This window comes from Fibroporia radiculosa, assembly GCF_000313525.1.
Source record: "Fibroporia radiculosa TFFH 294 genomic supercontigs, scaffold1959, whole genome shotgun sequence".
NCBI lineage: Eukaryota > Fungi > Basidiomycota > Agaricomycetes > Polyporales > Fibroporiaceae > Fibroporia > Fibroporia radiculosa.
Window position 1 is genome coordinate 49,982 of NW_012133324.1, and position 16,701 is coordinate 66,682.

Below are 16,701 nucleotides of genomic sequence, written 5' to 3' on the forward strand. Positions count from 1 at the left end.
GCCGCCATCCCCTCAATTTCGAGCCTTGTCCCCGGCTCGCACGCACAGCTTGTTCTGTGCTTTTTATTTACATCCCCTCTATATTTTTGCTTCGTTTTCCCCAGACCCGCAGCCCTCTTGCCCAGCGCTAGCGATGGTGCCCTCCACCCCCGGTTTTTGCATCACACTCAAGAATGGCGAGCAAGTAAAAGTCAACGGTGCATCTCCGCTGTCTGATCAACTTCCGAGGGCAGAAAGCTGATTTTTTCCCAGATCATGTCTACTGCTCCCCCAGTTGGGCCGTGCGGGACGGCACCCCCTACTCGGTGGCCCGTATCATGGAATTTCTCCCAGCGCAGGGAGTTCCCACACTCGACAACGACGGAAATCGCAGCGAGCCGCTGACCCGCGTCCGCCTTGCCTGGTATTATCGCCCCGGCGACGTGAGCGACCGCCCCACGGCCGACTGCCGCCTTCTGCTGGCGGCCATATATTCCGAAGTATGCGACATTGGCCAAGTCCGCTCAAAATGCTATGTCATCCACCGGGACAAGATTTCGGACCTCGCAGGCTGGAAGAAACGGCCCGACAGATTTTATTTCACTCGTCTGTTCGACCCGTGGATCCGTAAGGAATACGAGGTCATCCCGGCGACGACTGTGCGGAATCGTATGTCAACGCCGAGTATGGTAGTGTACGCGCGCTGACAGCCTGGGTCAGTGCCTGCTCACATCAGAGACATCCTGATCCAGCGCTACGAATATGTCGTGGCAGAGAAGGAAGTCGTGCCCGACCTCACTGATATGCTTCGCCACTGCGAGACGTGCGCAAAGTGGTGCCCACCGTGAGCCACACAGCCCCGCCCGGATCTCTCCGTCCGTGCTGACTGACGGACTGACGCCCTGCAGACTCGACACCGTGCAGTGCGACCGGTGCAAGAAATTCTTCCACATGGGGTGCGTCAATCCGCCGCTGCTGGCGAAGCCCAGCAGAGGATACGGCTGGACGTGCGCACCGTGCTCGCGGAGGCACGAGGAAGAAGTCGATGGCCACGAGGGCGTCCGCCAACTGACTCCCGTGGTAGCGCCGAAGCCGGTCAAGACAAATGCTCCCGCGGCCCGGGGCCGGGGGCGGCCGCGCAAGGACCGCCTACAAGCAGAGAAGGAGGAGAATATGGAGATCAAGCATTTCAAAATGTGGCCGTTCAGATACTTTGGGTGCGTTCCGGCGGCGTGTGAATGAAACTCGCCGTGTTGTTGACCACTTTATCAGACAATATACCGTCGCCGAAGACACGCTCGGTGAGTGCGGCTCCCTTTGGGAGGTCTCCACGCTCATTTAGGATTGTAGACCCCGACGACTTCATCTTCCCACGCGCTGCGACCCGCGTGGGTCCGAAGTACCAGGCAGTCGTTCCTCTCGCACCAGGCCTCGACATCCCACATGTACATCCAGGTAAGAAATCAAACTGTCGCTTCCTAATTACTTCAATTACTCGTCCTCAAAGATCTGGAGGAAAGAGGCGGAGATTCGACAGTTGAAGTGTTTGGTCTTGTCGGAGAAATGAGTTCCACCGAAGGTGCGCGGGAGACTTCCTTTCCTGTTCATCCTATTTATGCTTGTTTTCCCCAGTGACATTCAGTGCGTGACACGCCTTATGAATTGTAGCCGACCGAACTGATGCGGAAATACTGGCATTGACAGTGGACACATGCAAGAATACTCTCACCAAAACCGAAGCGCTCAAATGCAGCGTGGACTGGCTCACAGAGACCATACGCCGCTTCTCAGAGGCCTGGGCGGCTGGCCGCGATCTCGCCACTGTCAGCATGAAGAGCCCAACACGGCTTGAGAAGGTTGGTTCGCCCCTTCACCTGCTCCTCATTTATCTGAAATGCGCGAGGGCAGTGGAAGAAATCGGAGACTCGATATCTCGATAAGGAATGGACCAACGGGGAGATAGCCGCTTTCGAAGATGCTATCGCCGCGCATGGTGCGGAGCTGCGTCCAGTCCGAGAAGAGGTTGGCACCAGATCCATGCCAGAAGTCGTGCGCTTCTATGGTCACTGGAAGAGGTGCGTTGCGGTGACATCCTTCTCTATGACAGCATGCATAACTCGCCATCCTCTTATCAGCTCCAAGCTTGGCGAAGAGAACGCCAGGATCAAGGCCGCCCGTCTCAGCGGCCTGAACGACACTGCACCGTCTGCGTCCCGCGCTGTGAGTCCCGACGACGAGGGCTCGATCGTGCGCGGCCCGTCTCGTCCCAACATCAGCTGCGCCTGCTGCCGCACACGCGAGTCGGAGGTCTGGTGGAAGGCACCAAAGGGTCTGCAGACGAACGTACTCTGTGACAACTGTGGCCAGAGCTGGCGCAAGTACGGCGATCTGAACGTACGCCCGATGCGCGAGGAAGTGATGACAAAGGTCATCGGTAAACCAGGGGACAAGCGCGAGGGGACGCCATTGAATGGCCCGTCGATAAAGCGTGCCAAGGTGAGTTTCGATCGGTGCTGCGTGGGGGTGAGCGACGAGGTTGAGCTACGGTGCAGACAGAGTCCTCGGTACAGTCGACGCCACCACCTACCGGGCCGGCACCCGCCGCGCCCCAGTTGCGCTGCCTTGCTTGCCAGAAGCAAGGCCCGCCTGCCAAGGTGCTGAAGTGCAGACAATGTCAGTTTCGCGTGCATGCAGGTGCGTCGGGTGTATGGTAACCCGATAGTTATAACGATTTACCTGAGATTGCTAGGTTCATGCGGCGTCATTGTCGATGCTGCGACGGTGGAATCGTGGGTCTGTGAACTTTGTGCGAATGAGAAGACATTGGAGGCATCCCTGGTGCGTCATGTTCGAGTTCGAGACGCGTGTATGCATGATGTAACGTTTGTTGCTCAGCTACCTGATTGTTTGCTCTGTCCCCGAGTGAAGAGAGATGCAAAGATCATATACCCATCACCCGAGTCATATTTGCGGGCTTGTAAACCTACCGAGGGTCAAGCATGGGTCCATGTCCTGTGCTCTGTATTCATGCCGGAAGTATTTTATTCTGATGCAACGCGGCTTAGGCTGGTAGAGGGCATTAGCATGATACCACATTATCGATGGTCAAATGTATGTGCGCTTTCACCGATCTCTTCCGATTTGCAGCTCAGCTTCAGTTTGTTTCGCAGAGCTGTACAATTTGCAACGAGAGTGGTGGAGCCGTGATACGATGTAGCGAGTGCCCGGCCGAGTACCACGTTTCGTGTGCGTGGAGGCAGGGACACAAGTTTGGATTCGAGCTTCAGGCGGTGAGGCTGCTACTTGACCGCGGTTGGGATGTCGTGACCTGATGTATCAGCAGGTGAAGCACAGCAGACGAGAGACGACCACTGCGATAGACTTCCTGGATGCCACGGGATGCATGTCTCCGGTCGTGATCTGCAAAGGTCATATCGGTCACCGGCGGGAGCTGTTTGATATTTGTGAGACGAATGAGTTGGGAGAGGTACGCCGTCGTGATACTATAGAGTCAGAGTTGTCCCTCATGGATCGCGTCAGACCGCGCTGCAGGTTTACTGCAGGAATTACAAGCAGGTAGCCACTGCGCAGACACACGGTCTGCTCCGAAAGGCGCGACGGCTCGACAACATCCTCAACGCCAGCGTCGACAGCATCTCGACGCCTGACGAGGATCTTGCGTTCTCCAGCGGCCCCCAATGTTACCAATGCCACAGCGAGTTCTCTCCCTTCTTCCACCCCGCTCCTGCGCCGCAGACCAACGGCGTATCTTCCTCATCACACATCGGAACGCGGACTTGGCTCTGCCATAGATGCTACACTGAAGTCAACGAGAGCCGCCTCACTACTAGAACCGCACATAAACCATTACATGTACTATTGTCATAGAGGGATTATCCAATGCAGTGGGGATTGGGCTGAAGATACAACTGACAGCAGAACTGATAACTCAAAGAAAGATGCAACAGGTAAATATCTCTGGTCCTATTATGCTTTCGTCCTCTTGTAGAACAACATGTACGCGGGCTTTCCCTGGGTACAGGCGTGAGCGATAACAACCACTGGGCTCGTATCCGACTTACCACTACGTCTTTCGGGTCTGCTTGTGATATACGGCTATCGTCACAATAGAGCCATCCGCCGCGAGACGAGATGAATGCGGTATCTGACAGCCGATCAGCACAGCACAGATAGTTAATCCCGAATGAATCGCTTACAGTGTCCGCTGCTCAGCGTGCCAAAGTGGTTGGTAACACCGTACAAGTCGTACCGGTACGGTGGTATCTGCGCGCGTGGATCATCTCTCGGCATCTGAGGGCCCGCGTTCACCCCAGGAGGTAGTGGAGGGGGCATGTAGTTGGTGAGATCCAAGCCCCGCAGGGGGTAGTCGACGAACGTCTCAATCTTATCTGTGAAGTGACCCTTGGACGAAAAGCGCTTTAGGTGGATCAGAAGCACAGGAGGCAATCGCGATAGCGACAGATTCTTCGTCGCCTTGCGCAGCGTCTTACAATGTGGGCAGTTCCTGTTGATCTCAATGTATCAACGCGGTTGCCCTGAGTCGATCGGAGACTCGACGTACCATGCATCTGACTTCTCCATCACTTCTTCCTTGACGAAGGCATCCAGACAATGGGACAGTGACACTTTGGATAGACTTCGGCTGGTAGGAATAGGTAAAGTAAGGTACATGAACGTGTTGTAAGTGGTCGAGGTCTGTGGTAGCAGATCAGCCAAGGAATGAGTGAAGAGCACAAATAGAAAGGCCCGTACTTTGTGGCACGTGAGGCACTCCAGTCGGTTGCGGAACTGACCCTGGAAGAAGTCTACGACCAGGCTGTCATTCCGCATCCGCCAGATCTGCCATTCCTGCTCGCTGGCAATCTGCGTAGGTAGCCTCTCTAACTCGGCCTCTCTTTCGGGTGTTGAGTCTATTTGTGGTTTTTGTAGCACCCGATTGAGGTCCTCATGCAGGCCATCGAGCAGAAAGTTGAGGAACTCCTGCGAATCGTGCTGCTCCGTCCCGCCAAATTGGGGAGCGTACTGGCATAATGATCGCTGCAAAGATAGTCAGCTCAGCATTTTGGAGACTGGCTGAATGCGTACACGGAATGTAACTGGGGACAGACACTGCAACTCGCCCTGCCACATATCTCGGAGAATATTGGCGAAAGCATGTGCAAGATTCCCCTTCGTCCCCATCGGGTTCATCATGTTGACAGCACTCTTCCATCGTCCGTCTGTAACGAACATATTTAGGCACGATGACATGGATTTACTGGTTACATACGCACCAGTAAAGAACCGCGCGAACGGCACGGTCGCGCTCAAACACTGGATCGTCGAATTCATATAGCACGTGTTACCCAAATTCTTCAGCCCCGAAGTCCCAATCTGCGTATCAGCCCAGTACGTGACCGGGTAGTCGGACTGGATCGTCGGCGGCCTAGGACCAAGCTTGAACGATTGAGTCTGCATCAGCCGTGGGCGGTTGTCTTGCCTCTCAAGGACAGAGGAAGCCGCAGCGGGCGGCGGGCGCAGGACATGTTGCGATGACAAGTCTGGGTAGTCTATAGGACCACGCGAAGAAAGACCGGACAGAGCTTCTTGAGATTGGTCAATGTAATCGCTCCTCCGCCGTGACAGTGGTGACGGATTAATGGACGCTTGAGGGGGCATAGAGACAACGCCGTTCAACGGAGCAGAGGAGAATGACGAGCCTGATAGCTGAGGGGATATATTCCGTGACATAGCTGGGTATTGGATGGCCGGGGTACCGTTGACTAAAGGAGGGGAAAAGTGTTGTGTTGGAGCCTGGATCTATGTCAGCTCCGGCTCAGGAAAAGTATGACTCAAGACCCACATGTTCAGGTATAGCAGGGGAAGAGCTGTGCGAATAGGAAATTGAATTTGACGGTGGCCGCGATATCGCGGATTTGCGCGCCAGCCGTTTATCGAATGTGGGAGAAAGCGGACCATCAATACTTGACCTGAGGCATTAATAGTTAAACACATTGGCACAAGACAAACTACTCTATCTACTCACCGCATAGACGCAGGAATCTGGTTCTGAGCAAGTTGAGGATCAGGCGAGCTGGGCAACCAGGGTTTATGCGCGTTGGGATCAACATGCGGTTCCGTACCAGAACGGAGGCGCCCGGGAGTGCCTGAGGTGGTAGAAAAGCCAGTCTCAGCGGGCGCCCTAATATGACCTATAGATGGACTTTTCATTTCCGCATAAGAAGGCGAGGGAGATGTTGTCCCATTCATGTTCACTGATGCCAGCCCATTTACCAACCCCTTGACGTTCGCCGAATCCGTCGGCGTCGACCCACTCGTACTGCCACGAACCAGCTCCGCCTCTCCAAATTCTTTCTTCCACGCCTGCAGACCTCCTACGAGTAACATCGGGGAATGTTTCAGGAACTTACGAAAAGCAACTTCGTAAATTGCTCTAACAAGCGAAGACAGCGGAGAGCTTAATTCCCCAAATGTCTCTGAGTCGTTATCGTAAATAGCCACCAAGTCAAACTTGTCGCGGTTACTGAAGAGGACCCATTCGTCTCGGGGGGCTACGACAAGGGAATCTTCAATGCTCTGGGGAGAAACGCTGCATGATATGACGTTAGCTGATCTCGACACCAGACACGAACAGCAAGCCGAACAACAACTGACTCGCTTCGTAGGAGCACTGTCGGCTCAATACATACAACCGCATCTGCCTTTATGTGTTCTTTATCAAACTCTTCTCGCGTGCGCACGTCCAACACGAGCACCTTGAAGTTGCTTCGGTTGTTGTAGTCAAACAGCGTCCTTGGAAAGAGTGTGGTGGACACAGGAAGGTCCGGCGGCTTTTCGGTGATCGGTGTCGCGACTGGGAGGATCGGCGATCTTGATGCAGATGACTTGAGAGACAGTCCAGAGGGCTTGCGGGGGACGGTAGGCGACATCGGGGAACGCGAAGGCGAGGCGGGGCGGCTCGCGAATGTATCGATCGTCGGAGGAATGGGAGTGCTCGAAGGCCGCGGGCCATAGTCCATGGGTAGGGCAGGGAACGGTTTGGGCTGCACGTATGGCAACGGCCGATCGACAGAGTGCTTACTCGAACCAGTCGGCACTGACGACAGTCGGAGCCCGTCTGCCTCGTCTAGCTCGTCGATCGACGGGAATGCCTGTGTAAAGTCCGACAGACTTAGATGAGACACGCGAGGGGAGGACGACGTAGATGAAGTGGGTGAAGGCGGGCCGAAGCTTGAAGTAGGCACTAGCACAGGCGCTGCGGAGCTAACAACGGGTGAAGCAAGTGAGGCAGCAAAGTTGGCTGGAAGAGACGGCAAATTCTGCAGCGAGATCCTGTTGGGTCGGAGGACCGCATCGGAAGCTACCGAAGTCGGTGTCGGCTGTAGTGGTGGTGCCACTGAGGCCGACGTAATGGGCGCGACCTCGCGCGAGAAACGCTTTGTGGTCGAAACAGCAAGTCCTGCGCTTGCTAGCGAACGCATCCGGTCAGCGATACTGCCGCCTGGTGAACGTATGGCGCCCGTTTCAACCTGTGTGTCTGGAGCAGAGTCCCTAGGTATATATGTGAGAGACTGTGGCCAAGCTGAGAGCAAAGACACATACTGCTGCGACGATCTCTCCGCCTCGACGAGTTTTGCCTCGACGCTCTCCATCTTGCCTTTGAGGTCGCGGCCCTCGTGCTGCGCGCGTGAGCAAAGGTTGCATGACCTGCGGGTTGCACGGGACGACACACCTGCTGGAAATCAAGCAGATCCCTCACGAGCACACCCTTGCGGCCCGGCTGGGTCTCGATCTTGAACTCTGCTGAATCCATGAACATCTGCACGAGCGAGACGGCCTTGGTAATGGCGCTGAGGGCGCCCTTGAGGTCCCCAGCTAGCTCGCAGTCGTCTGCATGATGAATTTGCGACCGTGCACCCTTGAGCAACGATATGGCCGTTGCGCCGCGGACCTTCTTTGCCTGCTCCTTTGCTACCTCTTTGATATCCGCCACAGTCCCGCCATGGAAAGAGCCCACGCCATTTTGCATGCTTGATGGTGGCAACCTGAGTGCAGACGATGGTGGTGGTAGGATGGCAACACCGGGCATGGGCCCCTTCAGAAGAGTAGAAAGAATAAAGATAGGGAGGTTGAAATGTAGCTTGTACTATGGTCGCGCAGCAATATGCATGTGTCCGCAGAGTCAGAATAGCGTCTCAAGTTCCCAGCAGAGCCTCCGTTTCATGCCCGCCCAATCAATTACGTAATCACCACCTCCCTCATCAAACTTGAAATTACACCCTTGCTCAGCGCCAGGTTTATGGCCAAGTTTTCATGCCTGTGTACAACGCATTGCCGCTATTCTGTTCAAGAGGCTTACCTCAAGACAGGAAAAATCCCGACAGATGCTGAATGCCAGCCCGTCCGCACCACTAGTACTTCCTGCCAGTCGAGCGACGCAGTGCCAGTGCCAGTGGGCGTCGCCGTTAGGGAGGAATCAACTCTGGTACTTATAGTGTTGGACAGCAGTGTTTGTCCAATTATGGGTATGACATGTCAATGAAGGCTATGAAATAGGTGCAGCGGCAAGATATTATCATCATCATGTGCTGCTCTGAAAACACTTTATGTGGGATTTTCGTAAGACGGCGCGTCCGTATGCAAAACCATGTCATGAGTAGAGCCTTCAAGTTCTTTACATACTCGAGGTACATGTCATAATGAAGATTAACAGCAAATACAGTCGGTGGCGTGATATCAGGGTATTCTACTACGAGTACGGCCTGGTGGAACAGTATGTCAGACATTAATTCGTAGATCCAGTAATCTATAATTGGAGGGGCAGCCTGTCGGTCTATATTGCATCCATGAACGGGCGGGCTGAACTCACAGTCTGACTGGAGATTAGAAATACATGCTGCCGACGACAGCGCGGCGAGCACTTCTCCTAACATCTTCCTGCTGCTGTGAGATAGTCGGCACAAGAAATATGGACGGAGCAATGGATGGGGATGGTAGGAAGCCAGCGGAGCAGCTGGGTAAATATTTCCGGGGCGCAGCCGTCCATCTCGAGTCGATGGAGATACAGTCTATGGACTCATGGAGAACAAGATTTTCTATGGGGCAATCCCGTATCATGGGACGGCCTGAGATGTGACAGTCGAGAGGGGGGATACACTAGCCGCTGGAACTGCTGAAAATTCAAAACCTTGCAATTGTTCAACGAGAGCATCGTGAGGGACACGAGCTGTGACATAGACATGCAAAATGGACAGTCAGCGTGCAAAATCGTGGCCTGCCATTGTAACCCTGTGATACACAGCGTGCGCAAAATAGACGTCCGCATAGTGCACGAATGCGCGACCACTCGGGCTCCGGTCCTCGGTGACATGAAACTCGCGCAGACCCTCGAAAGAAAGCTTGAGTGGAAGCCGCAGTAAGCGCATGAGTGATAGGGCCTGCGAGGAGCTTGTCAAGTGCATTATACGAAATAAAATGTAGCAACTCCTCTGGAGCCATGTTCGGCACACAAGCGCACAGGTGTATAACGAGGCATGGTCGCCGAGGAGAAAATCGATGATGCAGTCCATCACTTCGGAATGCAAGGTCTTGGTCTTCATCATCTACTCCATGTTCAGGATTTGTGGACAGAGATTTCAGTTGCGCAGACGACTTGTAGAGCATACATGGTGGCAAGAACAGATCGAACTTGCGCAGAATGGTGGGACAGTGTACGTTCAGTACTCCTCCAAATTATATCTGTTGTGTGGATTCTGAGATAGTAAGTGAATCACAGCACCATGAGATATACCTTTCTGGCTTGACCTCTTGCGCACACCTGAACGTAAACATGGCATCGTATATATAGCAAATGCACACAAGAAGACCGTGATATGTGTACAGCTGTGACATTGCGTTATCTCATATAACTTACCGCAGTGTGCGTTTTCACTCATTGTCCTTGCCGCACTTACGTGCTCTGCGCCGGGTCCGAGATGTCGTGGCTCGTCCGAGTATAATTAGAATAAGCTCGGTGTGGTGGGACCTTATTGCACCGGTCTGCATTGACCTTCTGCATAGCGGACGTAATTCAGTCCACAAAAATTCACGAAATATCCAGCTCGGGAACGAGCCATCTATGGAAGTTCAGACTCAGCCGTCTGCAGCTGGTGCACCGGGTCAAACATGCTCATCTGAAGCGTTGAAGTTCACTCACATTGGTCTATGCCTCGCTGATGTGATGGCAGGCAGTTCCAGGTCGACCGTGTTCTAAACTGCATCAAAACTAGAATGGATAGGCCCAAGATGGACATTATTATTTAGGATTGAATGCATCTTCGAGTTTTGTACATCTATGCCACTCGTCAGTAGCTGTAGAAAACCCATGCCCGTCCATCCAATTTGGTAAAGGTTGGTGCATCTCCGAATCTTGGATTGTTCCTTGGACCATATGACGAGTCAGGTGTAGCTGATCGGTCCACCCCTCTAGAATGAGCCCTTCCCGAGTACTGTCCTAATCAGTATCTGATTCATCTCCAGGGTCAAACCAATGGGTGTCAGTTGTACTGATAGCCGTTGGGAATACATCTCTGTCCATCTAGAATACTGGAAATTCTCAGTGGCTCCAAATGGTACGAAGAGGAGAGAAGTTGATCTACTGCACCTTCCGGCCCTGGGCCCTAAGTACAGCGCTTTGCATAAGCAATTGCATCAAACTGCCCGTGAAACAGTTTTGTTTGTCTGGCCACAACAGGCGGCTGAGTCCAGCTGTAGCTGTGAATCCTTTTGACAAGGAGTGGTATTTTCCCACGACAATCGAGTAGCACGACAGAGACATGACTGCACTCTATGATGGATGGCTCTGGACGGTGGTAACTACACACACAATGCACATGAGCCTGAGCCCGAGACCACGTCCGGCGAATCTAACTAAAGGACATCAGCATTACCAGAACGATTCGACATTGAGACACCTTAGTTGATCTTGTAGTTGTAGTCGTACTGTCAATACAACACCCTGGCGGATTGGCATTCATTCGGTATGAGCAGACTACTTGTGATGCTAAGTTTACACGTCGCCTGGGATTCGAATATCCGATGGTGCACGTCTGAGTTCTCACCAAACTTCCGTTGGTTTCCTCCGATCAACCGGCTTCCACAAGGTTCAGGATATGGATGACGAATTGTCAACAGCGACAATGGACTGGCAAGTAGCGCCCAGCCGTAGTTGATATGAGAAAATTTCTCGGAAGCGTCTGGCCACAAGTCCAGCCATCATCCATCTAGAGTCTAAGAAGACCAGTCGACGCCGCCCAAAACCCAGCTAATGGCGAGATAGAGCCGCATTGGGAAGAGTGATAGTATCAGTTCAGAAATTGAAATCACTTATCAAGTCAGATTCATTCGCTGCGGTCACTGCGAACAAAGCACCCATCCAAGTTTTCGAGAGGAAGGATCAGTTGGTGGATCATGGATGCGTTATTTGTTCGAATCAGATTATGTTACTCAGAATGGCCACGATGCTACGTCTTAGGTGAACCGTACCTGGACCAGGATACCAAGAAAATTCTAATAGCGTTCGTGGTCAGATGTACAGCCCAACACCGCCAGGAAATTTTGAGCGTACCCTCCTTCCCTCCCAGACCCCACATTTAACCAATACTATGCGTGAAATGCTGTAGAAGCTTCTTCACTTCGGTTCGACAGAAGGGCTCATCCGTAACGTATTGGATCCGGGCACCTCCGCGTCTTCTGAAATACATTTGAAGATAGCCAACTGAAAATGATCGATGAAGGGATACTACAAGGTATGTGAGGATGCGCGAGCATACGTTTTATGAAGTAAGATGTCTGAGATGTCTGAGCCTGTCCACAAACAAAAGATGCCTCTTGGTCAAGGAGAACTGTACGCGGCCAAAAGTCCACTCCATAAAGTCGAAGCTTGCACCGACGGATGATCATCTGATCCAACTTTCATGGAACCGGGGTTGAACGATGAACGGTCGCCAGGGTCGCCAAAGGGGTGGGGCAAACAGATTCAGGACGGTTTGAGACGTCATCATAGAGTCAATTTAGGAGTCTCAACGCCGACCACTGGCATCTCAATTTGCCTCAAGAGCTGCACGAGGCTGAGAGCACGACACCGGAGCAATGAGACGTGGTCATAGTAGCTTTGAATTTCAGAACCCTTAATATGCAGGCCCTGTCGATTGTTACGAAGCCATTGATGTGCATATAATTCCCACGACAGCGACAGTTGTGGCATTGGAGAATCTAGACAACCTGAGACGAAATAGCATGGATGAACAAAATCAAAATCGAGACCGGAGCTAGCTCGAACTTACAGTACCACTTCCCATACCCAAGAGAGTCGACAAATCCAAGACGACTGAGAGGGTCAAGCCGAATTCCGACAGCGTAGCTCCACCGCGTGTAGAACGATCTGCTGAACGTGACACCGGGCGGACACTCACATCTACTTATAGACTCGACCTCATTGTAATATCCGGCCAGGGCGCTCTTCTCGACTTCTCATAGGCGTGCTGGGCGAAGGCCGAATGCAGCGAGGCCCAAGTATAAGCCAGACGCAAACGGCAAGCCTGGGTCTTGCCTGTCAGAGATGGTTGTATGGACAGAGGCCTCGACTGCATGTCGTCAAGGGTATGATGACTGATGGAGGCTTGTCGAGATGCATGGCTACTGCATATAGTAGCCATCCGTCCACGCGCGCTGGTGGCGCCAGGCGGCGTATTGTGCGGCTGCCTCCACATGATCCCTCTTGTCGCCCAGGCGTGACGAGTCGGAACCCTTTTTTGTCTCTCTTCGCGAGTATCAATATGTAGCGAGTTTGTCGACAAGGCGCTCCCGGCCATCGGGGCCGAGAGCGAAGTCGAAGCAGCTGGCGGACGGCGGCGGCGAGAGGGGGCGGTCGCGGTTTGGCAAAGACCCTGACGCCGCTGATGAGGGTCGAGGGAGAGCAGATGACATGACACTAGTGACTCGCTGTGCGATGCTGCTAGCTCCGAACTCTGCAACCATCGCGCGTGGTCGACCGCATATAAAGCCGGCCTCAAGCCCCTGCTCGAGCCCCCATCTTTCTTCCTCATCTACCGCTCATATTCTTATCAGACTCAATCTCCTCGGGAGTCAGGAGCTCACTGCCACAATTTTGTTTATAGCATATAGCATCCAGAATGCCAGTCCCTCTCACGAAGGAAACCGATGTTGATGTGCTTATCATTGGGGCAGGCCCTGCAGGGCTCATGTGTGGGAATGCTCTCGCAAAGGCTGGAGTGAACGTGAGGATCGTCGATCAGAGGTAAGTTGCTGCTCTTGATCTCGTTCATTGAGGGCTCATGGCGGTATGTCTCTTCAAGACCAAAGCGCGTCGCGGCGGGGCAAGCAGACGGCATACAACCCCGGACCATTGAAGTATTCCAAGTGAGCTTGCTCATGCATGACAGCCCACCCATGATTGACCGCATCTCAGAGTTATGGGCTGGCTGAGCGATTGCTGCGTGAGGGGAACCAGATGCACATGGCTGTATGCGTCTCCCCGCTCAGATGATCTCTCCGTGCCTGACGTCATTCCAGGCCTTCTATAACCCGAGTCCGAATGGCGGGATCGAGGTAAGTATTCAGGATACTCGCTATCCGTGAATTACGTCCAACGCTCGCTATGATAGCGAACAGGCCGAGCACCCGACGTGAACGCGTCCACAGCCCGATATCCCTTCGAGGTTTGTATCCGATCGCACTCGTCTCCTGCACGATGCATGCCGGCTGATGCGGCTTCGTTGCAGATCACACTGCATCAAGGAGCTATTGAAGCGATTTTCCTCGACTCTATGCGCTCAATGGACGTCGAAGTCGAACGCCCGATTGTGCCGACATCCCTCGAGCTGTCACAAGACGAGGCTGAGCTTAAGGATCCCAATGCCCATCCCGTGAAGGTGAGTACCGAGCGCAAATTTGTGTGGCGTTCGAATTGCTGCCGAGTCCGTGGGCATCTGGTGTGGGTGCCTACGTTTGGCCAATCGCAGATTGGGAATCCAGAGCTTCCTTTCTGCGGGCAGAGATGTGATTGATCGGACCCACGGCGCTTACGGAGACACGAGAACAAGCCCATGCTGATATATGACCCGTCTCGTAGGTAGTGCTCAAATATTTAGATCCCATAGAAGCGGGGACAGAAACAGAGATCGTCCATGCAAAGTTTGTTGTCGGTGCAGATGGTGCGTCCCTCTTCCCCCCTCCTATCTGGCGCATACATGGATGTCGTACTCTCTAGGCGCCCATTCATGGGTCCGCAAGACCCTTGGCATTGCTATGGAAGGCGAACAGACAGGTGAGTATTCACATTCCGCTGCCTCCCATCTTTTTCTCACCCCTACGGCCACCTTCACAGACTTCATTTGGGGTGTGCTTGACTTCGTCCCTGAGACCGACTTCCCCGACATCCGCAACCGCTGCGCCATCCATTCAAACAACGGCTCATGCATGATCATCCCTCGCGAAGGCGACACTGTTCGTCTGTATATCCAGCTCACCGGCACCGATGCTGTCGACGCCGCCACCGGCCGTATCGATAAGTCTCGCTTGGGCCCAGAGAAGCTGCTCGAGGTTGCGAGAAAATCGTTCCACCCATACACGTTTGCAACGCCGAAGGAGGTCGAGTGGTGGACAATCTATCTCAGTGAGCAAACAGTCCGATAGAGATATCGGATGATAATCCCGGCTGCAGTTGGACAGAGGGTTGCGTCGAAATTTTCGGTCAGCAATCGAGTATTCATTGCGGGTGACGCATGTCATACACACTCGCCAAAAGCTGGTATGTTGAATAGCGGATAGTAAAGTAAAGCGTTGACGGAGTCTCGCAGGTCAAGGGATGAACGCGAGTATGAACGACACACATAATTTGGGTAAGTTGGCCCACTTGCGTGCATGTAGCGACCATTCAATTTGTCTCTTTCAGCGTGGAAACTCTCGCACGTACTCCGCGGATGGGCAGACCTCTCGCTGCTCGACACGGCGAGTGGATTTCTATATTGCAGAGTAACGGACTGTCATACTGACACGGCAGCATTAGTACGAATTCGAGCGGCGCAAATACGCACAAGACCTGATCAACTTTGACAAAAAGTTCTCTGCTCTCTTCTCTGGAAAACCGCGCACAGAAGAAAACCAAGAAGGTGTCTCGCACGAGGAGTTCATCCAGTAGGGTCTTCTGCTTTCCGTTTCTCCGACGCTCCTGACATGCTGTTGCAGGGCTTTCCGGACCTTCGGGATGTTCACGAGTGGAATCGGAGTGCACTATGGCCCTTCCATGCTCACGAACGCGACCCACAAGAAGGTGGCGTCCAATCTCAATATTGGACAGCGGATGCCATCGCATATATTCGTGCGCCCGGCCGACGCCCGGCCGATCGAGCTGCAGGACGTCCTCCCTGCGGATACTCGGTTCAAGCTGGTCGTTTTCGCTGGGGCAGTCACTGAGCCAGCACAGAAGGCGCGAGTGGAGGCGCTCGCGGACACACTGGGCGCGAAGGGAGGACTCCTGAGCAAGGACGTGGTAGACATCGTCACAGTGTGCTCGGGGACTGTAGAGAGTGTCGTGTTGGGGAGCTTGCCGGCGGTCTTCCGGCCACATTTCACCAAGTGAGTGCCGCGAAGTCTATTGCGTGAACGAGCATATTTTGATTCCGATCTTCGCCGCGTTTCCAGGGTATTCGTGGATGATATGGACATGCATCGGCGGAGCGGCGGGGGCGGATACGCAGCGTATGGGATCGACACGCAAGCGGGCGCGATCGTCGTTGTGCGCCCGGATGGCTTCGTTGGGATGGTCGCGCCGTTTGAACACGTCGGGGATGTGGAGAGCTACTTTTCTGCGTTCCGTTCATAATGTGAGGGTGCCGTGTACGATGTCCTGTCTGTGTGGTGAATGTAAGTACTGTACTTGTAAATGACATGCGCACGATGTTCTCAAGGGCTAAAGGGGCAATATAGCTGCCCTGTAAAAGTACTGCATGGTTTTGCAGAGTAGCTTATACTGCTCTACTGTACAGATTGGCTCAACTCAACATCCAGATATTCACAAAGGTGGGCCCTACTCTGCCATTTGTGCCAATCTCTGGTCATGTGAAAGGAATTTGGGAGACCTCTGTCTACAACGTAGCTCATCAAAAGATCAGACAGTGATGCTACTCAACGAGGTCGGGGAACTCATGCATAGTATGCACCGCTGAGCGGCCTCCAATGTCCAAGGGAGTGGATTAAATTTCCCGATTGAGGCACAACACTGGATATTTTTGCAATCTACTCACTGGCCCTACTGCTCAGTAAGCGAGACATGCAACAGAGCACATTTACTGAATCATCTTCAATCTAAGGCAGTAGTAGTAGCACTGTTCAAGTCAGAGGAATAAGGTGTATTTTCCAATATCCAAATGAGTTGCCTCATATTTCTCAGTCTTTCTATGAATGACATCCAAAGTGCATGAATTTCAGTGCAATATGTGCACAGAATTTTCAGCTTCCAAATTCCACTGAAGTCTCCCATAAGTAGAGAGAACATTGAAGCAATATTGCACCAGGGCACTCTGATGAGTAACATTGCTAGCAAGCTGCTCTCCCACAAAGTCAGGGAGAATGCAAGCAGGGCAACCACCATGTATAAATATCCAACCATAGAGCAGAACAGACGAGAGTGGCAGATGACTA

At 53.1% G+C, this 16,701-nt stretch overlaps 3 protein-coding genes across 3 annotated transcripts; 2 read left to right on the forward strand and 1 right to left on the reverse strand.

The window, feature by feature from the left end:
- Positions 1 to 133: 133 nt before the first annotated feature.
- FIBRA_03384 (uncharacterized protein) lies at positions 134 to 3,867 on the forward strand (the record flags this gene model as incomplete). Its single annotated transcript, XM_012325228.1, has 15 exons — positions 134 to 197; positions 253 to 648; positions 700 to 823; positions 888 to 1,196; positions 1,252 to 1,280; positions 1,330 to 1,434; positions 1,487 to 1,558; positions 1,612 to 1,620; positions 1,684 to 1,835; positions 1,888 to 2,054; positions 2,115 to 2,475; positions 2,532 to 2,673; positions 2,729 to 2,817; positions 3,323 to 3,466; positions 3,520 to 3,867. 15 exons carry the CDS (start codon positions 134 to 136, stop codon positions 3,865 to 3,867), a joined length of 2,511 nt encoding a protein of 836 aa, XP_012180618.1.
- Positions 3,868 to 3,966: 99 nt separating this feature from the next.
- On the reverse strand, positions 3,967 to 8,089 carry FIBRA_03385 (uncharacterized protein; the record flags this gene model as incomplete). Its single annotated transcript, XM_012325229.1, has 12 exons — positions 3,967 to 4,011; positions 4,062 to 4,144; positions 4,197 to 4,504; positions 4,562 to 4,695; positions 4,753 to 5,037; positions 5,086 to 5,219; positions 5,274 to 5,793; positions 5,843 to 5,969; positions 6,026 to 6,589; positions 6,655 to 7,551; positions 7,603 to 7,679; positions 7,733 to 8,089. The coding sequence occupies 12 exons, from the start codon at positions 8,087 to 8,089 to the stop codon at positions 3,967 to 3,969; spliced, it is 3,531 nt and encodes a 1,176-aa protein (XP_012180619.1).
- Positions 8,090 to 13,172: 5,083 nt separating this feature from the next.
- On the forward strand, positions 13,173 to 15,883 carry FIBRA_03386 (uncharacterized protein; the record flags this gene model as incomplete). Its single annotated transcript, XM_012325230.1, has 15 exons — positions 13,173 to 13,297; positions 13,356 to 13,419; positions 13,469 to 13,522; positions 13,573 to 13,608; positions 13,665 to 13,718; positions 13,782 to 13,931; positions 14,132 to 14,213; positions 14,270 to 14,326; positions 14,387 to 14,674; positions 14,723 to 14,809; positions 14,859 to 14,900; positions 14,954 to 15,033; positions 15,068 to 15,195; positions 15,247 to 15,636; positions 15,703 to 15,883. 15 exons carry the CDS (start codon positions 13,173 to 13,175, stop codon positions 15,881 to 15,883), a joined length of 1,818 nt encoding a protein of 605 aa, XP_012180620.1.
- Positions 15,884 to 16,701: the final 818 nt, after the last annotated feature.